The 25,448-nt window shown below is 38.3% G+C and overlaps 2 protein-coding genes across 2 annotated transcripts; both read right to left on the bottom strand.

Moving 5' to 3' along the window:
- Positions 1-620: 620 nt before the first annotated feature.
- Positions 621-6,603, bottom strand: LOC140252310 (interstitial collagenase-like). The gene is made up of 10 exons (XM_072336846.1): positions 6,452-6,603; positions 5,219-5,463; positions 4,795-4,943; positions 4,580-4,705; positions 3,833-3,994; positions 3,332-3,449; positions 2,490-2,623; positions 1,727-1,886; positions 1,185-1,285; positions 621-964 (listed from the first exon to the last, which is right to left on the bottom strand). Exons 1-10 carry the CDS (start codon positions 6,554-6,556, stop codon positions 864-866), a joined length of 1,401 nt encoding a protein of 466 aa, XP_072192947.1. The 5' UTR covers positions 6,557-6,603; the 3' UTR covers positions 621-863.
- A 7,597-nt stretch (positions 6,604-14,200) lies between these two features.
- On the bottom strand, positions 14,201-22,078 carry LOC140253376 (stromelysin-1-like). Its single transcript, XM_072338898.1, has 10 exons — positions 22,049-22,078; positions 21,045-21,286; positions 20,808-20,956; positions 19,708-19,833; positions 19,084-19,245; positions 18,779-18,932; positions 16,990-17,123; positions 16,308-16,467; positions 14,955-15,055; positions 14,201-14,301 (listed from the first exon to the last, which is right to left on the bottom strand). Exons 1-10 carry the CDS (start codon positions 22,061-22,063, stop codon positions 14,201-14,203), a joined length of 1,344 nt encoding a protein of 447 aa, XP_072194999.1. The 5' UTR covers positions 22,064-22,078.
- Between the last annotated feature and the right edge of the window lie 3,370 nt (positions 22,079-25,448).

Raw genomic sequence — 25,448 nt, 5'->3', positions numbered from 1 at the left:
ACCCATCAAAGACCATTTTAATTGAGGATATTTGAAGAAAACTGTGGAAAGCTGATTTTTAGTGAATTTCTTGTTTGGCCAAGGATTGTAGTTTCTAAAGTGAGCTTCATCCTTTATTCCAGTGAAATTAGGAAGGATTTATTAGCTACTGAAATGGTAAGCAATTGACAGAGCCACGAATGAGGAGGCTTCTTATCTACCCTTTGTATAATGTGACCTATCAGATCAGGGTAGAGGTTTCAGCAATCTCTTGTGCAATATTACAGTTTTCAGTTTTAAATTTAGCTTTTAAATCTAAAGTCGTGAGGGGAAAAAATGCCTGTGTTTGCAAAGACCTGTGCTCTGGAGGAATGCTCATATTGGAAGGCAAGGAAGAAGAGAGAGAGCAAAAAGGGGAAGTGGGATTTATGGACAGAAGTTCATGAGTCCTAGCTGTCCTAATTACCCATAATATTTTCACCAGAGCTTGTGTGGAGCAATGGAGCTCAGAGCCTGCTAGTTGCTCCTCTGCCTGGCTTGGGAAGAAGATTTGCCTTTTCATGCCAGAGTACAATTTTTAGTGTTGAAACTAGAGTTTGCTCTTGAATATTAGTGCAAATAAGGAAGCAAGGACAAAAGGTATGACAAATGCAATTTATTAGGAATATTTAATGCAGCAGGTAAAGTGTAATAAGCTATATAAACACATTTTTATTACAGTTAATAATTATTAAAAATATACTTCTGTGGAATCTAGGCAGAAATCCATTCTGACCTATTAGTCAAGAAATGCTAAAAAAATTCAGCACGTAAAAAATATACATATAAAATATGCACATAAAAATATGCAGTGTGCACGTGGAAAAGAAAAACAATCATTGTATTTAACAGTTAAACCAGCTAATGCTCTTCATTTGATTGACAATCCGTTTGGCACGAGGATCAAACTGGAACTGAGTTGTTCCATGGAAGAAGTAGACATAGCCTGGAAACAAAATTAAATCCAATTATATTTCATAGATTACTTCTTTTTAGCATTCTGGGGTAAAAAATCAGCAAAACCACTCCATGCTTACTTGCTATTTTTCATTTCCATCTCACCTGCTTTGTTTCAGGGCTAATAACATGTTTTTGAAAATAAATGATTCTGTCTATAGAAGGCCAGATATTCAAATAAACTCAGCTTAAAGATATTTTTTACATACCGTCTTTCTGGAAAACAGCATCAACTCTGCCAATTTTTCCAAAGTCCTGGATTATTTTCCTGGGATAACCACGATCCATGGATTTTTTGTTTTCGTCATATCTGAGCACACAAGAAAGCCATAATTACCACTTGTAGTGAAGCAGATAGTATTTTAAAACTTCAAAGCAAATTCCTACATGTATGCAACTCTTCTCTTAGACTGAAGTCTCATAAGGATAAACTAAAGCCTTTACATTACACAGAAAAGCAATGCTACTGCGATTAAAAAGTGAGTAATTTTGCTCTAAAATAGCTGTTTCAATGGACAGATACTTCATCTGGTAACAAGTAATTGTGTTGCCACTACAGGAATGTAATGAATGACAATCAAAGCTTTAGAAGTATTGACATTTCATAGCAAATGCTTTAGTTCTTTAAACTTTCAGACAAACCTGCTTGAATTTCCAGAGTATACTTGAACATCGTAGCTTATTTTTTATTTATTATATCAATTTTCAGAGACAAGTCAAGATATTCTTTCTGATTAATATTAAATCTTACCTCCAGTATCTGTCAGCTACAAAGAAATATGTTTTTCCTGTGGTCTCATCATTGTAAGCTGCATTAACTCTTTTAACAGTCTTTGGGAATCCCAAACGATAGATTGATTTGGGATAGCCATATGCGATGTCATATCCTCTGACAACCCAGTATTTATCCTCTGAAAAATATAAGCAAGTTTCATTTAATTGCATTTTAGATGGGAAGCACTTAAATTGGCATTCATGATATAATTTCTAAAAAATACATTTTGAAATATCTATCCAGATTTTTTCTTTTCCTAGTCTAATAAATAATTCTCTTGCTCTGTTTTAAACTAGACTTCAGACTTTTTTGGTTAGGAGTCCTATTAGACCATCTTGTAACAATATATGCCAAGCTAACAGTGGGAAGAGTAACAGTGATGTGCAAATTCCTCTATCTACCAGCTGAATTACTTGTTAGAACTTAGCAAAAATTCTTCTGCATAAGTGAAATGCTGTTTAGGAGAACTAGATCTGAAGAAGGGAAGCTATTTTCATGTCTTCTTTTTCAAAGCACTAAATAAAGCAGAGCAGGAAGGTTTTTTAGGATTATGATCTCTGGAGATCTCTTCCAGAATTATAGCTCTGTCAGATACAGGTTCAATGCTTCACAGCTTTGTAAGAGACCCTGTTTCACAGACCTGAGTTCAAGAACCACATTTAGCCTCTGAAATTGCATAATTTGCAAAGGTTGTGGGAGGAACTGATCAGAAAAAGTAAAGAATTTCAGATGCTATTACCTTTAAAAAGTAAAATTTCATCTCTTTCAATGTTCTCATAAGCAGCTTGAATTCCTGATGGCAAATTAGGCCAGAACAGTGAGATAAAGTTGAGCTCTGTCTCCGACCTCTCAGGATGTTTGCGCAGCATGTATCTGGTTTGAACAAAATTTATAGATTAAAATAGTTTCACTCTTCACAGATGTCAGGCAATGATTTTAGCTCCTGGAGTATGACAGGAGAGAGACGAGTACCTACACTTAGTGATGTATTCTGTCTAATGTCAAAATCACCTTCTGGGTATGTATCCCTCTCCAGTCAATGTAAAGGAAGTCTAGAGTGGTTGAAATCTGAGCTTCAGTACCTCTGTACCAAAAATCAGGCAAGATAAATATAAGTCCTTCTATTTCTCTGTAGGGCAGAAAGGCTGATCATTGGCGTCATTGAGCACCTAGTATGCCTTTCTATGTACTAGTACGGTCAGTCGTGGCTTTGCTCTTGTACGGGTGTGCAGCAGAAGGCTTACACTGTGGGACACATGAGCACACAGTCAAGGAATATATGAATACTGTTGCTTTGCTATTAGTTGAATCTAGTTCAGAGCCAATTCTAGCACAGCGATGACCACAATGGCATAATAGTAAGAAAAAAGACTACCATTCTTGATCTCCTTCTCTTGTCAATTATGACTCTTGATATTAATGAGTTAAGAACACTCTCTTGGATAAATAGGTACATAGTGGTTTTATACCCTTTCTCTTCATACTGCATTTCAAAATGATAATTTTCCTTCATGGATTACTGTTTTTTTTTAAAGCTAATGGATACTTCTAAGAGATTATATATGTGTTTATTGGTATTACCTGCCCTTAAAGAACATCATTTCTCCACGCAAAGATGTAATGGCATCAAATGTCAAGTTAGGGTCACAAGCTTGTGGGGTTGTGGGCCCTGTAGGCTGCACAGCATCATTAGACTGTCCTAAACAAAGAAAAATCAAATAAAAATCTTTCAGTTTGTATTTAGGGAAATACACAATAAAGGCAGTGTTCAGAAGGTGTCCGTAGTTGTCGAGGATCTTCTTTAAAGAAAATGAAAGAGCATATCATTCTAAATTAAATGTCTGTCATAAAACCCCAAACTTTTAACATCGTTAAGGGAGTTGAGTTCATCTTTTCCAAGATTTTTTCCAGAGCAGGTCTTTAGCTGAAGGCAGCCTCCAGGTTTTTCCTTATTCTGTTATCCATTATTTAGAACACTTAGACTTTTCATGTAGGTGAAATAAACATATTTTAAATATATTCTTTTCACTGTTAGCCAGCCTTCAAATAGAAATATTAAACAAAAAAATATTTATTTCTTACCATAAATGGCTTGAATGCCATCAATGTCATCCTGAGGAAGACGGAATTCTTTGGGGTCTGTGTAGGCATAATTTGGATACATCAGTGCTCCAGGATCATTTGAATGGGACAGACCCAGTGAATGTCCAAGCTCATGGGCAACAACAATGAACAAGTTGTAGCCTGTGCAATAAATAGGAAATAGATAAAGTTTGTTTTGGTATTTACTACAAAATTTACTACATTATTTATAATGGAAAAGAGTTTTATGCAATTTATCACAACGTGTTACAGCTATAAGACAGGCTGTAAGTAATTCTACCCACATTATAACTCAAAAAATGTTGTAGCAGAAGATCTATATGAGTGTTTGACGAACATTGGACATTCTAATTATGATCTCTTTATCCTTTCTCCAGTATTGTTGTATCTTAAACACAATCCCTATTTCTTCTGATATTGCATAAACTGCTCAGGATCAAAAATCATTCAAATGATTTTGAAAGTTCAGTGATTCAACAGAATACTGTTTCACAACAACATGAGTTTTGATGGCATTTGAATTCACTAGTTTGAAACACTGAAGTGCTAAATGAAGAAAGATTTCTACCAATGAATCACTGGCAAAAAATAAAAAAGAAATTAAAACGACAAGCTGTGCCACTCTTACTCACATTTTATCTGCAATTAGTCCTATGAGCTAATTACCACATGAGAAAAAATCGTACAAGGTAAAACTGTGTAAACTGATTCAGTCTCAGCCTTTACCTCTTCCATCTTTTGTCCAGGTTTCCTCCTCATCGAGATGCACGTCTCCACCAAGACCTTCTCCTGGTTGAAAAGCATGAGCCAGCAGTCCATCAGGGCCATCAAAAGGAGAGTTGTCTTTGTGATCTAAAATGAAGAGTAAAAAATCACTTAGAATCCCAAGTTATTTCTATGATTTCAGCTGTCTACTCAATGTGTAAATATATCAATTTTACCTCTATATTCGAACGAGATCATTATGTCTGCTATTTTGTCCTCAGTCTTTTGAAATGTTAATGGTGTCACACTGCTCCAGACATTCAGAGCTTTTTGGATTGCTTCATCTACATCAGTTTGTCTCATCTTTCTGGTGTAATTCACAATCCTTCAAATGAAAATGAACATTACATAATGCTAAAAATACAGAGCTTCAATTGAAAAATATTCATTTGTACAAAAGTAATATCTATTAAGTATATCTTTCATAAGTACAAATCAATAATGACTTAACTTTAGGTAATGCCTTCCGGAGTGCTTGTTTATTTCTAGAAATCAGTTAATCATTCTGCATGTTATTCTGCATAGGTCATAATCTACCTCAGGACCCCAAAACTGAAATGCTAGATTTACATCTACATGAAGCAGATTAGGAAATGTTACCTGTATGTCAGATTATTTTTCTTCCATTTTGGATTCCCTGTTGTGAAGACGTATTGCTCTACATCAGGAACACCACACCTGGGTTTATTCATCATCTCCAAAGTGTCATGATCAGGTTTCCCAGTCACTTGTAGTCCAAAGAATTCCTGCATTTCCTTGAGCTTTTCAGCAAGATGATTTTTACCTCCCTGCCTTAGATGAGGCCGATGATCTTCTTGAAGATTGTAGAAATTCCGTAGATAAGTCTGAACCAGAATTTTTAAAAAGAAGAGTATTCTGATGTATCAGTATTGTCTTCAGTCACAGTTATATTTCCTGTTATCTTGAACTGTTCTATCATGAAGCCTTGTGTCTACCAAGAGCTAGAGCCACCTATTTTTTCCAAGAATCTGTGTGAAAAAGTAGATATGACTTACAGCTTTCACAGTTACCTAGATTTCTTTTTTCACTGATGGACTATATGGAGAGCATGTATTAGAAATCGAATGTTTGCTATTAATAATTTATTCCCTATTTAATTGTTAAAACCTGTTATTTTAGTAGCAGACCTTTTAAGGAAGCTTATAACTTCACATGTCTCATTCAAGGAAATAGAAATTGGCAGTGAAGCTCCAGACACAGGACTCCTGACAAAGTCAGTGAAAAAAGCTAGAGCCAGCACTTGGCAAATCATGCCATTTATTTTTAGCTATGAAATGTGACTTGACAAAACCAGATATTCCTACTAAATTTCATCAACTTTTTTCTCCAATGGTCAAATATCTACATAATTGTTGCATTTCTTGAAGACTTAAAAAAAAAAAACAAACAAACACAAACAAAGCATCCCATAAAAGATCAATTCAACCAAATATTGAAATACATACATGATTCAAATGAATTTCTTTCCCTATGTTACCAAGGCTGATCATGTCACAGTTTTCAGAGCACGTTCTGAAATATAGCTTGTTCCTGATTTTGACTAATTCTGCACAGCCTTGTGACTAGAACTTATGTTTCTGTATTATTTTTAACATCTTACTGACAACATCAGAGTTAAGTTATGCAGTTTTAGATAGGTAAGCAATTTCATGAAAATTCTCTCAAAAAGTTCAGATTAATAGGAAAAGCTTTCTCTTGAAGCCCCTGCAAAATGAAACACCTTTATTTTCAAGTAATATTTGTTCAAAATAATTCTGGTTATCTCTCAGACTAATTTCTTTTTCATTGAGAAATGGAGTAGAAAATATTTACCTCCACGAGATTTATATTTTTTCCTTCATCTTCTTTTTCAGGAGCCACAGGGAAAGCAGAGGAGATCCCCACATACAGCAACAGGAGAAGAGAAAGGATCTTCATTCTTGTCAAAGCTTCTCTGCTTCAGCTACACTGCGAAGTCTTGACCTACTGAACATGTTTCTCAGCTCTGTTTATATAGCTAAATTGTAAATCAGTGACAGTCTGACTCATGCTGCATAATATCCTCTGATTAGTAAAAATGATGCATAACTGTTTCATAATTAGGGAGTGATGAAATGAGTTTAACTAATGTTAACATCTTTCTTTCTTTCTTTCTTTCTTTCTTTCTTTCTTTCTTTCTTTCTTTCTTTCTTTCTTTCTTTCTTTCTTTCTTTCTTTCTTTCTTTCTTTCTTTCTTTCTTTCTTTCTTTCTTTCTTTCTTTCTTTCTTTCTTTCATTTCCTGTGCCTTCTGTTTTGGGCAATTTCATCGTGTTTTTAATAAATAAGGGGATACTTTTCAGATAAAAGGTGGAATTACATTTCATAAGCATAGAATATATATGAAATGTATATATGAAATTTGTGGATCAAGTTATTGATATACTGGAGCAATAATATGAAATAACAATAACATAATATTGCACTGTTCTATAATCAGTAACAATGTATGTTTTCTTAAAATACATATAGTCAAAGTATAGTAACATATAAAAGAAATTGCAAAGAACTGATCTGGGAATAATTAGCATCATAAATCCAGGAGAGTTGCCATGAGATAATTAGCAGTTCTGTCTGAAACAATCCTGTGCTGTTCCTAAAACTGAGAGCTAAAATGGTTCAACAGTTTTTGACTGATATTAAAAAAATCAAGTTACCAGGACACATCAGGTATGTTTCCCTATGTATGATGAATAGAATAATGTTTATGCTCTTGCCAAAAGTAATGCAGTGGGGTGTTTGGACCCATGCACAGAGATGAGCTTTGATTAGGAAGACTGCATGAAACCCAAAAGCATCATTTGTGTATCTTGAAAATAAAGACTGAAAACTATTCTGTAACAGTGTTCCCTGTTTAATTAAGGGGAGATAAGCATTGTTAAATAAATGAAGAACTTCTCCTGAAAGACAGGCTATTAATGTTTACCAAGACTCTACAGTGGTCTTAAACAAGAGCAATTATATGTAAACACAGGGTTTGGGATTTAGCTAACTGAGTATTTGCGCAATTTCAGATCTTCTAGGAAATCCCACCTGACCTCCAGCTACCCTGCAAGGACGTAGGTCTCCATATTTCCCAAGTTGTGGCAATAAACCTCAGGTGTGTGTCTCAGGTATGGCCAAATGAATGATCCCCTGATGTAGAATGAACTTCGTTTTCATGCACAGATATATGTATATATGTAATGTAGAATTACCTCCCTTTTTAAAAATAAATTCTAGGGAGTGATTCTACTGACCACATGGTACAGATTTTAAGATCAACAGAAGCTGACTGTATTGGCTAAGTTTTTGTTGAGGTAAGAGGATTTTACTTATGTGGGGTATGTGGGCACCTATAGTGTTAGACCACCAGTTTCAGGAAAGCATTTCTAACTGCAAGGACAATTAAGTACCAGAGTAGATTGCCTGAAGGGGCTGCAAGCTTGCTAACTCTGGGAGTTGTAAGGCTGAATTTGGTGTTGCTCTTTGTGCCAGAGACACTGCAGAAACCTCTGTACGTTTCTCCCAGTACAGTTTTCTGTGTGTGATTCAATGTCATAAAATGGAAAAATAAAGACTAGGGTGAGATGGGAAAAGGCAAATACATACCACTCTCCTTCATTTCTGATACCTTGGGAGGGTTTGATCTGAAGAGATATAATGGAGAGTGAAACTTTTATTGTTCTAGAATCATTGAATTACAGAATATCCCAAACTGGAAGAGACTCACAAGGATATCACTGAGTTCAACCTCAAAGAAGTTGGAAATACATTTCAGGAAGTATTCAAAGTAGTTTCTCAAGTATCAAGTCAATATATCTACTATATAATTCTACTATCACTATGTTGCAGTATTTAGCAGAGCAAATACTACTCCTGGATAAGTACATTTCTTTATACTTTTTAATGTTAGTCATATTTCTTGTGTGGAGTTATTGAATAAAAATAATACCAAACATTTCAAAGCAGTAACACAGTGTTGGTCATTGAAATAACTAGGAAGATGATTCTGGAAAACAGCTTTTACAGACTTAAAGAGATTCAATCTCACGGTTCACTGTCCAATTAAACTTCACTGTTGATGTTGGACACACCTGCAAAGTCTGAGCAACTCAAATAATCCTGGGATTAGTGAAATGCTCCTTAACTTCTCTAATTCTCTCTAAATTAGTGTTTCTCCCTGTAAATATATTTTTCCTCATGTATTTCTGTAGACTTATTCAAATTTAGGTCTTGATTTAATATCCCCATTTCTTTTTTTTTTTTTTTCCTAATGAGTAGATCACTCCTTATTTCTCTGTTCTTTAGATCACTCCTTATTTCTCTGTTCTTTCTTTTTTTTTTTTTTTTTCTTTTCTTTTCTGAAGGCATAAGAGGCATGTTTAAACACATGTAGGCAAGGAAGGCATGCAAATTAATTGGAAGGATCCAGGGGCTGCAATGGGAACATTAGGAAATCACAAGTTACAGATTGTACTGGAAGGTTCTGCTGCCATGCACATTTCTGCAAAAGGTCTTCTGCCAAATTTTAACGTGACCAGAGGATACTGAGTCAGGCAGAGGGTGGGAGGGGACATCTGGTTATCTTCCTGGAAACTTTAAATAACTTATTTTTTAGGACAGCCAGTGACAGAATTAGGGAGTCCTGGATTCCAGTGTGGGAGCTACTTATGTGCTCACATAGTCATTGAATGAAAATCTTAACATCAGGAAGAGGAAGCAGTGTCTTCCCTCTGTCTTGGGAATTTCCATCATGTTGGGCCACAAAGTCATGCTCCATTTCACCATCTGCATTGGTGTCCCACTGCGTGTCCTATGGCACATCCCCTTCAGGACAGCTCTCAGTCATCTGCTCTTCCCATCCCACAGCAGTTAGCATCTTGCCATACTATCCCTTTCAAGGAAACTTGAAAGTGTCAAAATGAATTTACTGAGTGCAAACTGGTGTCTACGCAGTCCCTCAAATTGCTTGTGGACCTGTTTGTGACTGAACCTTGATTGAGTGACTAAAGGCTCGTGGATCATTGGATATCCCATGTTGGAAAGGGACCCATGAGGATCATAGAGTCCAACTCCTGCCTCCACACAGGGACACCCAATAAACAAACCCAGTATCTGAGAGTGCTGTCTGAACATGTAGTGAGCTCTGGCACTTGGGGCCGTGCCCACAGCCCTGTGCAGGCTGTTCCCTGCCCACCGCCTTCTGGTGCAGCCCCTTTCCCTCACCCCCAGCTGCCCTCCCCTGACAGCTCCATGCCGTTCCCTCGGTCCCTGTCTCTGTCACACAGAGCAGAGCTCAGCGCTGCCCCTCCGCTACCTGTGAGGAGCTGCAGCCGCCATCAGGCCTCCCCTCAGCCTGCCCTGCTCTGGGCCAAACAAATCCAATGACCTCAGCTGCTTCTCATATGTCTTCCCCTCTAGATCCTTCACCATCTTTGTATCCCTTCCTTGGATGCACTTGCATGGTTTCATGAACAAGGGTCTCTGTCTTACATGCATGGGTAAGTGAGGTCTCAGTGACAACTCTTAGGGTGGGACCAGAGGCTGCAGATCTGTGTGTCCGTGGTTGGAGTGTCTGAGTCTAGCTTACTGGTGCATCCACATCTGTGTGTGTACATGTATGTATGTATGTATGCATGCACCTTCTGGGAACATGCACTGAGCACCTCTACTGACTGGACATGGGGGATGGTGCTGCACTAGCCTCACCTCTGTCAAGGTACTGGATTTGGGATCTCCTAACTCACTGAGTCTGCCTGAAGTGTGCCTGATGTCTTTATATAACCAATGGAGAGAGAGGAATCTGGCACTTACCTAACTCTAACTGAGAGACGGCCCTTGCCCAGACAAGAAGTATCCATACTATACTCAGTTTATCTTGAATCACCCACCAGGTGCTGGACCCATCTGCTCAGCACAGATAAACCCAAATGTGATGTCTAAGAAAGGGAGGAGTGATGCTGTTGTGAATAAAGGGCCATTGTTTTCTGGAGGGGTTTCCATTCTTCCCCCAGGCAGTACAGCCTTATGACTCTTTGTATTAGCAATAACCGTACTTAATATTCATGCACTTCTTTCTTGACAAAACAGCATCTTTTTTGCTTGTCATGAGTCAAGAGACCTCTAAGTATCCCTTTTCTAGGCACCCTACTCACTCACTCTACTCATTAATTCTACATAGAAGCACAAGCATTACACAGGCCTATCTAGCACATTAATCTTCCAGGTTTATCCACTTTTCAGCACTGACTGTAAACGATCTTTAGGCAGAAGGATAAAAGGATAAGCATTTTCCCAGAATTGTTTTTAAGCCTCCAACAGTTTTCTGTCCCAGTGATTTCCACTGACCTTGTGTACAACTTACCTATAGCTTGTATATGATTCCTCAGGATAGTGTCCTCTTTCCCCATTTATATATGAAACATTTTACCTCTAATGGCTTTAATTCTTGTCTTGCTAAGGTGAAACAATGTTCACCACTGACTAAACAATGAAAAAATAAACTCAGAGTGTGAGTCATAGTGGGGTTTCCCTAAATCAAAGTCCCTCACAACAGAATTACTGTAGAAAAGGGAACTTTGATTGATAGTTCCATATTTTGAACACTGCAAAAAGGAAATAATTCATAGCTCACAGTTCAAAGAATTGTTTGTTAACATAATTTGTCACATTTATACTTGCCATTTTTTTCCCATTAACAGGTGGCACTAAAAAGTACAGTCGTCATTCTTCCAGGAAGTACTTTTCTGTCCTTTCTGCGCTATTATGCATATCCTAATCTCTCCACGTTTCCAATATATTTCGAGGGAACAAAATCAAAATCTTTTCACACCACCCGAATGTTATTCTGAAACAAGTTCTTGTCCTTGGAGGATGTCACTTTTTCTAGGAAGACTGAAATATCAGGGATATAAATCACATCACTGTGTAGCGCAGTACAGCTGGTTGCCAGATATTTTCCTCAAGTTAGCAAATTAATTAGGAGTTTTCTCTTAGTGAGCCATGCACATTTTAATACTGATATGAAAAAGCTGAAGGCAACCCTCCAACTCAGTTGTTTTGAAGTTTGCACAATCTTGTGATTTACAACCAGCCAATATTGTACATGCTCCAAGAGTGTGATCAGTCATGCCATTTGTGAACCAGGATGTTGGGCTAGTCAGTGGCAGGAGCACAAGTGTATAGTTCAGACCGCACCGAAGTCCAAAGGCCACTGAGATAGGGCTCAGGATATTAGGTCCTGAATCAGCTCTAATTATGCTATTGTAGAAGAGCAATGCAATGTGATGGCTCACAGACTGGGGTAGTGCCTGAGTTACACCTCAGTGACTTGCACAACTCTCAGACAGGGCATCATCATTGAAATCAGTAGCACCTCAAGTAGAAGGGAAGGAGTGCCACTTTTCGTGCCAAGTACCTGTTTCCTGAACACATTCGAAATCTAATCAGATTCTTCCACCCTGCAGGAAATGCTGCCTGGGCTGGGAAACTGTTCTGTCCTGTCCTGGGCAGGATTTCCCTGCTGGCAGGCAGGTCTTGGGATGCCTTCAGAACTGACCTCACCAGCTTGAAATCCTTCACCTCTAAACATTGCAAATGTCATAGAAGATGTAAAGTTGTGGAAGCTAGCCTGAAAGAGACAAAAATAAGAGATAAATTTCCCTGCGCTAATCTGAATATTCAATCTGCATATACCCAGTGGCTCTGCTTCATTTGGGATGTACTGGAATTGCTACAGGCTCACAGACTCCTGTCTGGAGGCATGGTGCTAATGTTAAAGCATCTCACTGTGAGCTACTGCTAGTAAACATGCAAAGTCAGTTGTTATGCTGCCCGGGAACAAGGGATTTTTTTCAGTCAGCACAATTTTTATCATCTTTGTCTATTTTACTTATGTGGTACTTTGGGGTCTTCTAGTTCTGAATTTCCAAGTCATTACACAGTGAGGTTTTGTTCACTACCACACCTTAGCTATTTTGATAATACGTAATCATATCAAGAACAGTATCAAAGGAGATTTGTGCCTACCAATGAGGATGACTGTGTGAAACAAAGAAAATCAATACAAGGTATGAAAAATAGCACCCTGAACAAACTGTTTTTCTTGGAGCACATACTGTTGGGCCTTCCAGGTTGGGCATCCTGGATTATGTTTGATCAAAATACTATGGAGTCCTTGGTGAATAGAAAACAGATGCATTCAAATATAGAAAAAAAATATCTTCCAGAATAAGACAGTGACAACAAAAACAAATGAAATATTTGGAGAAAAATACACTATTAAAGAAAATGAATTCTGTAGGAGAAAGAATAACATGATAGTTTTGTTCCTTGGGAAGATAATTTCATCTTCGTCCAGTCTTGATGCAAACAGGCTGGAAATCTGGCATACATATAAATACACAAGAAACTGAGGTAAACACTGAAACACTGAAATTATTTAAAGACAGATAATAGTAGAGTCAGTGAAACTCTACTTCTGCTACATATCAATTTCCTAAGCAGTAATTTGCATGATCCTCTGTGCATGAAATAGGTGAAATAAGGAAGCCCCATAAATAATCAAAAATAAAGAAACAGGAAGTATTTAAGAGTCAGAACAGTCATGACAGTTCTATGACAGGCCTGCATTGCTTTAAGAATTACAATCTCACATGAAAGAGAATATTTCAAAAACATCTAAAAGATCAGAGTCAGAAGCGATTATCACAGTTGAAGTAACATGACCTAGTGCAGTTAGCCCCAGTGGCAGTGGTATGGAGTGCACAGGTAGGAAGAAAGTGGTAGGGAGAGCTGAAGGAAATCACTGAAATCCAGAGGCAGAGAATAAAAACGTATAAAATGTGAGCCAAGCCATCCATGCATATTTTTGGCTTTTACTATTGTAGCTGAGACCATGAACTGATTAAGAGATTAAAATATCTTGTGGTTATAGGACCGCACAGAAAACTGCACCAGAAACATGAAGAAAAAAAAGAATTAAGAAGAACAGCATGAGTCAAACAACAAGGAACAAGCTGACATAACTGAAAGGTTTCTTATTCATTTCAATTCTAACATTAAATTTAGAAGTTTTGAACCTGTTTCGCTGACTCTGGCAATGTCAGACACCAATTAGACCTATCCATTTCTTATTTTTGGAGCTGATGTATCTCAAATGCAGGTATGGCAGCATCATTTGCACTGTTTGCTGCAGGAACAAATGGCAGTTCTTTTCTCCTGCAAGACTGAGTGTGTCCTACTGTATTTTGAACTTAGATGAAATGCAGATTAAATTTGCTCATAGTCTAAATTCCCTTTGTTCCATTTGAACAGTGACCCTGCTATTAGAGGCTTTAAAAATACGTGAGCAATTCTGATGTTAATTATGTACATATATATACGTATCAGTATGCTAAATACTGTTCTTCAGTTATTTACAGAAGCACAGAATGAATATGCAGGGTATGACGTATGATGACAGAGTCTGAAGCACCTATATGTTTCATATATTTATAAAAGAAATAGTGTTTACAGTGAAATAACACTGCATTCTTTCCTACACCACTGTAGATTTCCTTTTCTTAACAAGGAAACCAGGAGTCTGTCGTTAGCAGGCGTGTTACTCTCTTCTTATCAGGGTCAAATTCAAATTGCTTTCTTCCTTGAAAGAAATAAAGGCAGTCTAGGAAAAAAGAAAAGAAACAACAAAAAGGAAGGCAGGTTAATTAAATTATTGTAGCTGTAAAGCTTAATACACTTTAACAACAGCTGGAAAGAGTACCAAAAACTTTGTGTATTTTGCATACACTCACACTGCCAACAGTATTTGCTCCCAGGGATAATGTTTGCAAAGTGGTGCACTGCAGCTTGGGATCACTACTCTTCAGTCAGTCCCAGCATCTCTCTATTGAAATCACATTCTCTGTCATGCAGGAGAAGCTAGTGCTAATTATTATTCTCAAGGTAATGACATGTCAGAATGTGATAGCCTTGCTCACAGCAGGTAGACGTCATGCTGCTGAGACCTCAGTGTCTTAACTGGTACTCCTTGTGACATGAGGTACACATCAACATGAACGTAGACATTTCAGTCTGTCTGTTAGGGATGGGTGTTTCAACTGTGAAACAATTTTCAACCCTACATCAAATGTTATTTTTCAGGGGGGAAAAGTGAAGCATGCAAGAGCTAAATGACTGTTTTGGGGTCTCAGGGGTCAGCCTCAGGGCTATGAGTTGCCTGCAGAGGAGCCTCTGTCTGTCCAAGCACTTTAAGTCCTATGAACCCAAGAATCCCTGGGTCCTTTAATTCAGGTTCACTTGAGAACAGAGACTCACTTTCATGTTGAAAAACAGCATCAACTTTCGCATTAATTCCCGGAAATGCATCTTTTATCAGTCTTGGCTTCCTGTCCATGGACCGATTTCTTTTATCATAGCTGAGAAAAACAAAAAACAACCTGATGTCAATTAAAAGTGCAAACAATTCATGATTACTTCAGCCCACGTCAGTACTTCCTACCCAGGGAGCCAAGTTCACTGAGGACTTTCAGCAGTATTCAGACAACCTTGAGACAGATCTGAGGTTCATAAACCATTATTTACTCTATGGCCACACAGGAAGAATTACTTCTGTTTACATCATCTCAAGATGTGACTAAGAACACTTAATATTTAATCCATTGTCACAAATCTGCCCTTTTTAAAAATTGTTTTATTGTTAAGAAACTGTAGATAAGAGCTAGATGGAAAATCTGATTTCAAACATAAGTTATGTTTGTAAGATTATTAAGAGATTGTTTTCGTGTTCCTTCTCTGTAAGAAACTTTTATTAGAAAAAATCTGATTTTTTCTTAAGCTATAAGATATTTTAAGTTATTTTACCTAAACTACCTAAAGCAGGCTTTGAATTTTAAGTGAAGTTCAACTTATCTGTCAATGCTGGAATACTACAGCATACTTAATAACAGGGCTGAAAGCATTTTATTTCTGATTTGTTTGTTCAGCAGGAGCAGATACATCAAACAATATCAGGGAAACGACTCAAATGAAGCTATTCCGGCTGAGATTTTTAGTGAAAACATGGAGGTGTAACTTCCTGCTCAAATCAGTAGTTGGTATCTGGTTACTCACTCTGGGATGCACTCTGTATATATGATGTACATGTACATGGAAGATAGATGTTGTGTCATTCACCTACAGAAGCTGAGGTTACCTGCTGCTTCTGATATAGGAGCATCTCCTTCAGCTGTTAGAAATATAGGGCTGCAACACAGATCTGAGCAGCTGAAGACCATTAGTCTGCAGCTTCATGAGCTTTCTGTTGGTAACTGGCAAGAGGGGGGAATTCACCTTCTTAACCTACAGGAGTGACTTTGATAATAAGACAATATAAGTGTCATTACTGTTCGGTCAGATTTCATGACATGGTTTCTGGAGCTGTAAGATGGCTTTTTTTCCAAGGTAAGTAAATTTATATAAATAAATGAATACATAACATGATTAAATAGCTAAAGTACTTAAAAGGAAAGCTAAAACCATTTCTCTTGCAAATATTTCTTTTTCCTATAGAGTCTCGTGACTGTGAAAGAGGAGACCAAAACTGTGTGACTAATGCATCCTAAGTCGTGACAGAATATTAATCACGAGATTATGTCTGATCCATTTTAGGAAAGTAATAGATAGTATCACCTCCAAAATTTGTTCTTTGTGAAGTAGTATGCTTTCCCCTTATTTCTGTCATAAAAAGCAGCATCAATTTTGACAACATCCTTTGAAAATCCGAGGACGTGGAGTTTTTGTGGGTATCCAGGTGATACAGTTTCTCCTCTCACAACCCAGAATTCATTCCCTATTAAGAAAAGTCGATGAAAACATGTTATCAGGATCTTCTAGGAATTATGTAAACCTTTTCATGAAAGCTCATCTTTTAATGAAAAAGAAAAATAACCAACACAGAGAGATAATACCGATGACTTGAAAATATTTTACATATTGTTCTGAAGTCCAAAAAATTCAAGGATTGTAAAGTGCACCATATTTTACAGAAACAAAAACTCCAGTCTCCCTCTCTATTCATGTTAGTTTTTCATGAGCTGGAAGAAGACATGGTATCATTTTAAAATTCAATAGATATATCTCTAGGAATTTAAAAAAAAGAAAAAAAAAAAAAAGAAAAAAGAAAAAAGAAAAAAAGAAAATGAAAAAAACATGTAACTTATCTTGATTCTTGTTATCTGTGTGACTGAATTACAACAATTCATTGGACTAAATTAAATTCATGGAGTCCTACAGACAGAGCGTGTTTTTCAATCCAGACGTGATCTCTTAAGCTACTAGGAGAGACAGCATTGGAATGTAGAAGACATTTTACCTTTAAAGAGGAGAATTTTGTCTTCCTCAGGAATTTCATATGCAGCTTCAACACCAGATGGCAGCCGTGGCCAGAGTAAAGATATCAAATCAAAATAAACTTCTCTGACTGCAGGATGCTTGCGCCAAAAATGCCTGATGTAAATATAGCACAGGCTTTAGATACAATCAAACATTTATGCACACTAATGAAACCACATCATAGCAATCAGGACAGGATTTATCTGACTAAATGCAGTTGTGTCTCCTGTGTTAGTCACCCTAAACTCCTTCTAACAGCGGTGGAAAGAATGTCATTTCCATGGTGAGGATTCCTTTCTTCTTGATGCAGACATCCAAAAGAGGTCAGATTAACCGTTCCTCTAAAACAGACATTATTTTCCCATCATGGAGAAGATGACCTAGAGGGACCCAGTTCATGTCTAAAAGGCAGTTTGGAGTACAGTTCTGGGAATACATCTCACCAGCTTAGAGAAATGATTGGGATGTGCAAATATCTTCCGCAAAATAACACAGTTTCTTGGTTTGTGAGCTCAAATCCTTGAAGTTAAATCTCCCTTTAATGCTAACTTTGAGGGGATCCTGAAGCAGGGGAAGCACAGCCCTACCTCTTGTAAAGGAAAGGAATTACCTTGCTTGTGGTAGCAGTGATAATGGGAGGACGGTTGGACTAGATAATCTTGTAGGTCCTTTCCAACCTTGTGACTCTATGATTCTATGACCTCTTATACCCCTTCTCTCAACTTTTTGAGCTGATGTGCCTTTGCAGATGGGCAACTTATCTGACCTTAGCACTGAATTTATTGCCTTTGCCTTTTATTACTGTACTAAGTCACCAGTGCAGGGGCCCTACAAAGAGGTGTAATGTCAGGACTGGTAGAACCTCAGATATTTCAGTGCAAGGATAGAATGAAGTTGCTGACAGTATCAGAGCTGGCGGTGCCTTTTTCTGATACTGAATGAATTGGATGCCAACTACTCATCCAAGACTCACTCCAGCTTAAAATAAAAGCTGCCGTAGTTTCATAATAGACATTTTTGCCCATCCTGTTCATCCTGTTTCATCTTCCTTCTCTCTTTGTTCCGCTTTCTTCCTTTTTGCCTCCAGTCTCTTACTCAGAATTCTTGTTCTTCACTAGAATTTTAATATTTTGATGTGGGAGAGGTTTCTAATTCTTGAGGATAATTCTTTGGTTGCTTAAATCAATGAGTAATCTTGAAACACCAGAAAACCCAAATAAGATCCACAAATTCTAGCTTTTTATCATAGATTCTACAATTAAAGATTATTGAAGAAATGAAAGAATTACCAGCAGATGGTAAAGTAAGACTTAAAGTTAGCAGTTAATACAACCTTCTGTAGTAAGTAAGAATATTGTGCATGTTTCAATTTCAACAGCCAGAATCAATGCCTCCCGCTCTTTGGACTGCGAACTGAAGCTTGCAGCCACTCAGGTGGATTTCTCTGCAAATAGTAAATGTTTATAATCCATAAATATCCCTTGTGAGATCTAGGCACTTCTCTTCAGCTGTATGGTATTGCCCAAATGGTTAAGTACTGACAAGACCATGGTCAGCATCACTGAGGTAGCACAAGCTGTGGTTCGTGCAACAGTTCTCAAATTAGCCGTTTACCTGGAAGGTTAGATATCAATTTTACCTTAACTCCTTTCAAGTCACAGTAAGAAATCCTAGCATAGGAATGTTCTGGATAAAGTTGTTTCTTCTGTGCTGTAGGGCATAATTTATAAACGATACATGGCTATTTTGGTTTCTGAAAGCTGACTTACTTGTCTTTAAAGAATATTATCTCTCCACGGAAAGTGGTGACAGCATCAAAAGTTACATCAGGGCCACAGGAGTTTGGCAGTACAGGTTCTTTTGAATCAGTTGGATCCTTTATCTCAGCAGAATCTCTTTGGTAATTCGAGGTGTTAGAAGGTCCTAAAGGAATCAGTTAATGGAAGATATTAAAATGCAAATTCGTTCAAATAAATCCAGTATGCAAAGTTACTGAAAGGTATTCCAAAGGGTTTGAAATTGCAAGCTGATAAATACTTTTAAATACAGTAGCTGATAAATAATTGGGAATTACCATAGAGGGACTGAATGCCATCAATATCATCTTGATTAAGAGGGAACACTGAAGGGTCAAATTTCCTATAAATTGGGTACATTAGAGCATTGGAGTCTTTGGAATGGAAAAGTCCAAGTGAATGTCCAAACTCATGGGCAGCCACATAGAACAAGTTTGCACCTGAAAACAACAAAAAGTATAAAAGGACATGCAGGCTTTAAGAACTGCTGTCAGAACTGCTTGTCTGTGAAAGCTGGAAAATGCAGTTGGAGACAAAATTCATGTCAGAAAGAAACATAATGAAAGTAGAACCCAAGGAAGAAGTACTGCAGAAGTTAGCATGGAAGAACTGTACATGTGACATAAATGTGTATGGAGGGAGTGGAGGGTTGGGGAGAAGTTCTCTGAGTTCCCTCCCAAGTAAATCTCCACCCAGCCCAGGGCAAAAGTTGTACTGATGCCATAACTTTTTAAATTGGAAAGCTCAGGGACTGAGCTGAGGGACAGAAAGCAGCTGCTCAATCATCACCTTCAAATCAGCCCCATTTTAAAGCACTTGAGCGGAGTGGAGAGACAGACTTTGTGTTCTCAATTTCATGTACATCCTCCTTCTGTTTGGGCTATGAGAACTGAATTTCTCACCTTCTGTGCTTTTGGTCCAGGTTTCATCCTCATCAAAGTGTGCATCTCCACCAAAGCCCTTGCCAGGTGCATAGGCATGAGCAACAGACCCTCCTGGGCCGTCAAAAGGGATGAAATCGTTGTGACCTGAGGAGTGAGTCCCACAGACAGCTGACTGAAGGCTACAGCAGGTGAGGTAACAGGCTTCAGTTATGCACAGAGCTTTCTAGTTTGCTGATTTCATAAACTTTCAAGATTCCTTTCTACAACTTACCTAAAGGTCAATTTTCCAAAGGGAAAACGGATGTCTCAGGAATGAAATCTTGGCCTCCTCAAGAGATGGGTGGACATTTATGTAATTACTCCACAAGGGAAGAGGAGGGGGACATGGTTTTTCTTGAAATAATTCTCTTATTTGCTCGTAAATTAAAATTTTCTCAAGCTCTGTGCCAGCAGCCCTCAGATGGTTGCCACCTGACCCTGACCTAAGCGGTAACTGAAGTGCTGATGACAGAAAGAAGGTTGTGGGGAGACTGTAATCCCTACTCTGGAGAGCCCTTGAAGGTCAACTCCAGAGCAGGACTTATGAGCATAGACTTAATGGTTATATGCAGTGCCTAGATGTATGAATAGGTACATTTGGGTGGAAAGAGAGGAGCTGACTAGGAAGCACGTGTGCACAGCTGTTCATGAAAGGAGAGGAGGTAAATCTTCCCGGAGGGCAGTGCCAAAAATACAAGCCTTGAGTATGTCTAGAACTTACTTAGCTCACATAAAGCCCATGACTAATCCTGGCAGTGTACTAGAGCTACCCATGCCATGGTGCTCTGAGTGTGGTTATACTCCACAAGTCCTGAGCCTCCTGTGGTTCATGCATGCATTGGCATCAAATGCTAGGTATAGTTTCAGTGAACTACGGTAACTCACTACATTTACTTTCTCCCTCCTTTTCATCTCCCTCTGAATCTCCCCCAGACATCTTTAAGAATCATCACTATAACAATTTGGGCAAAGTCTGTTTTTTTGTGCACTGCATGAGAATAAATTAGAATTATTTCAGGTGAACTTCTTCACACTGGCAGTAGTTGGGAGTAACTCATTATGGTTGCATAGACTTTTACCTCCGGTTGCAAAGGAGATCATTATGTCTGCATCACCTCTGTTCTTCTTGATGAATTTCAGTGGGGTCACACTGCTCCAAATGCTGAATGCTTTCTTGATGGCTGCATTGACATCTGCTGGGCGTAAGTCTGGTGTGTAGTTTAGTATCCTTTAAAATACAAAATAAAAAAAAACAACTGCATTCAACTTAGCTACAAAACACGCTGTATTTACATTAAGGATTCCATTATAATTACCTGTATGTCAGAACTTGTTTTGCCCATTTTGGCTCTCCTGCAAAGGTGGAGAACCCAGCTACATCAGGGAATCCACAGCGATGTTTCTGCACTAGGTCCAAAATGCTGGAATCTGGTCTCCCCGTCACCTCCAGCCCAAAGAATTCCTGCATTTCTTTTATTTTTTTGGCCATTGCACTGTTACTTTTCCAAATGAGAGATTCTCCATCTTTGTTAAAGCCATAGTAATTTTCCAAGTATTTCTAATGGAAACAAAATATTTTAGGACAGTCAAATATGTTTACCTTCAGACCTGTTTGATACTTTATTTGATATTTTATGCTCCTTGAGAACATGGATAACAAAGCTTGTTAAAGACTGTATGGATGTCTTTCTCTTCATGAGTTCTTTTTAGAAATGCTTTGTGTTTTACTCAGAATACGTTCTGATTTGTTATTTGTCTAATAAATTGCATCTTTTCTGGCAGTGTTCCCTCTACCTCCCCTGTGCTCCAGGGTTACCTACAGTCCTTTAAAGCCAGCAGTGAAAAAACTGAAACATATGGCCAACTACAAAATTTAAGCAGCGGTATCCAATACACACATGTTTATTAGAGTAATCATAATTTGGAAAAAAATGAAATCCACATTTTATGAAGAGCTGCATCTCATAATACCAAAAGTCACAGAAATAGCTACATTTCCACCTGACTACAAATCAAGCGTACACTGACTCAGATGTTTCATTATCTGTAGAATCGATTCATCACTGATGTAGTGAATGCATCATCTATTTACCTCTGCAAAAAATAAAGATGAGTCAAGATTAAAGAAGCTTTTGCCGTCACAGTACTTAATGAAGGTCCACTCTGAGAAATAACTTGTTATTCATTCCAATGGAATTTGCAGTACGTATAGCATTGTATAGTAGCTCCCCAGTTGCTATATACTAGCATTATTCCAGATACTATAATGGATGCTTGACAGTTTCTAGAGACCTCAGCCCCAGAGGTCTACCATCCTCACCTGGATAAGCTGCATGCTTTCTTCTTTCTTTTGCCTTGTGTGTGCAGGAAAAGCATGAGAAAGTGCTGCATATAATAGCAGGAGAAATTGAAGGTTCTTCATTGTCTTTTTCACTTTTCCCTGTGAAAGTTTTCTTTGGAGCTTGTTGCACATCTGCTTCACCATTATATAGTTCTCATTTGCTTTATGAAGCTTCCAGTCTCTGACTCACTGCTTCTCACAACCTTCAGTTCGCAACAGAATATATGCAAAACAATAGTTTTAACATAAAAGGTTGGCACTGTCTTCCATCTGGTTCCACCCTCTTGGAGGTTTCGCAACATGGAAATATTATTAATGAGGCAATAATAGACATGTAGATCTTTATAACAAGATCATTAATCTTTTAGGTTATAAACTGTGGCCTTTCTTTCCAAAAACTTAACGCATGTCACTTCTACATTTTCCATCTGCAGTTCTCATTGGAAAGTTCCAACTGAGTTGCTGAAGCACTTAAACAAAGAAAAGACAAACACAACGTTACACAACTGTAAGCAGCAAATTATTTGTTTAATTTTATTTATTTATAAATTTTTCATGTTGTCTGTACAGGAGAATGTAATTTTAGAGTTTACTGTAGTGCCGTCATTTCTTCCTTGGAAAGACTTTCAGAATTAGAAGCTCAGTGCTGAAATGCACTGTTTGCAGAAGCAGTGCTTTGTGCAGTTTTTCTTTGACACAGTTCTCACCTGGATTGAACTTCTGTTTGTCTGCAGGAAAACTTGAAACCCCCACAAGGAAATGAAAATACCTTTTTCAGCATAGTCAAGATAAAAAATTGGGCTGACATCTGTATGCTGCTGTTTTTTCAGGAGTGTTCAGCATCAGAACGTTGCCAGGTGACTTCCTATTTCATAATCTCTTAGCTGTCCACTGATTTTCAGTCTTAAAAAGCATTGACGTTTTCTAGTGTAAGCTCTCTGATGTTTTTTGCCCTTCAGAGGAGGAATTGCTTAGTTCTCTGTGCATCCTACTGCTGGTAAGAAAGGCTGAGACTCAAATGTGTCCCTTTCCTCCATGTGGAAAAAGTGGCACCTACTAACAGTCATCAACAGTTGCCATATGCTAATGGAGACCAAAAAGTAGATGTGAGCACAGTGGGGTGGGGGTGGCATGTTTCAGCAGCAGTGATGTGAAAGACAAGCCACATTCTGGACAGCTATGCAGATATTAATGAGTGTGGCATGCGGGCTCTTCTTCATTGCTGGTGAAAATGCATGGCTAATGGTGGTGACTGTGTTGAAAAGCATTGTTTTGTAGCCAAGAATTTGCTCTATCAAATAGTGTTATTACATTCTTTGTACATGTTGCCATTTCCATGAAAAAAAAAATAAAAAAATGAGGCATTATTTTCAGAGCAACCTATATGTTTCCGGCATTTACTGAACTCATCTCTTCCTGCAGGTCATTGTGAAAAGCATTTTGAAGAACAGAGTGCAAGGTCTTCAGATGGAATGCAGACAGGTCCTGGACTAGTTGGTGGAGCTCAGCAGGGGAGGCTGGTTGCCAAGGGCTGAATTCATCCTCTGAGAGCAAACACCTAACTGAAACATTTACATTAGGGGCAAAAACTTCCTCCTCAGTCCTGGGAGGAGATGGACATACTCAGGGAATGATGCTGAACTGGGATAACTGAACTGCATTCAGGAAGAGAACCACAAGAGAGCTCATACAGGCAGCTTTTGATAACTCTGCTCATATTCTGCTAGGTGTGTCACACTGGGTGGGTGAGATGAATCTATAAATTGAGTGTGATGTTCTCCCCATGCAGCTTACACACCCACAATATCACTTGTAGAAATAGCTTCTAGTACTTGCAAACTAACCCACTGAGGCATTACAACTTTTTTCACTTCCCACACACGACGCAACTTCTCACCAAGTGTTCAGTGTGTCTCTATGTGTACGGTGTCTCCATGGTTCTAGTGCACAGAAGTTACTTCCTGACCTGTAAAACCTGGTACACAAATATTCCAAATGCTCCTCACTATTCTTTCTATCTAGTGGGATGGCCACTAGAGGAGGTTGAGATGATCTAGAGGGATGTTGGTGAAATTTATGTGATCTTGTGATTGGTGTCCTTCTTAAATACATCCTGTTGCTACTCTGACAACACTTTCCCACTGTTCACCATTGCCCACAAGAGATCAATCACCAAACTGAACATCTTTCAATTATCTAGAATAGGTCTTATGAAGAAAAATCCACACCACTCTCCTTTGAAGTTGTCTTTTGAGGAGACTTCATCCAGAAGTAGTACAAAATATAAAGAAAATCATGTGTTCTAGCTTAAAGAAGTGAGTGTGAAAGTTATGTTCTCTTCCTTTCAGCGCTTCAAAAAGGACAGTCTTTCAAGACTGGCCCTTACTTCTCCTCTTTCAGAGTCAATTTTCTGCCTAGTATGGTTCTGAGCAGCCTCAGCCTGTGCTGCTGTTGAGCAGTGCTTACTTCCTGCCTAGTTCTGCTGCAAACCCTATGATGTCTCAAAAATAAAATATTATTGATAAAGATGAATGTGAGAACAGCTGCTTTTTCTTTTTTTATGTTACAGTCACCTGTTTCCGTCATAGTAATGCTGATTCAACAGCAGGACTCCTCTTATCAAGGACAGTTTTCACACAGGTCACCCTTCCTATCCAGTGCTGAGTCAGGGTCTCCTTACAGCTTAATTCATCTTCATTTTCTCCATGATTGTAGCAGTGCTGTCTGTCTGTGCGTGGAGACTTGCTTTATATGGAAAACCTGCCCAGGAAGATCTTAAATCCTAGCCACAGAAAACAGCATTAGACAGATATTTCCATAATCTCTTCTACAACCACAACAACACTGTTGAAAATCAAACTTCCTCAAGAAGAGGAAGTGCAGTTCTGCCGTGGGAAGATCCTTGTCACAACATCTCCAAAGACTTCTGTGTGACACAGTCTTTTCCCTTCCCCAAAAGCAACATATGATGACTACCGCCGGTAGCACTAAACCAATCCTCCAGCTGTAGACTGAGGGCCTGTGAGAGCGCTGCCTGATGTCTGGATCTGGAGCCTGCTTTGCTGTAGCTTTTACAACTTGTGACATTTTTGTGTCAGCATGCACGGTTATTAGCTCATCCACCTAATATTCTTTAAGAGCCTTATAAAGCTGTCACTGAAGTCATTAAGATGTTTTTGTATGAGTTTCGATGTGCAGTAGGTTGTGTTTGGGATGACAGTTGTACTGTCAAGAATTTGAGAGGTGATGTTTCCATGCATCTCTACTTTTACATGCCTGGTCTCAGATTCCAGAGAAAGTCCACACACTTAGAAATTCTTATTGAAGTTATATTCACGAGCAAATTTCACATGCTGGTATTTAATGCCCTTTATGCTAG

The sequence above is a fragment of the Excalfactoria chinensis genome, chromosome 1 (genome assembly GCF_039878825.1).
Source record: "Excalfactoria chinensis isolate bCotChi1 chromosome 1, bCotChi1.hap2, whole genome shotgun sequence".
Taxonomy (NCBI): domain Eukaryota; kingdom Metazoa; phylum Chordata; class Aves; order Galliformes; family Phasianidae; genus Excalfactoria; species Excalfactoria chinensis.
This window is presented reverse-complemented; position numbering and strand designations above follow the sequence as displayed.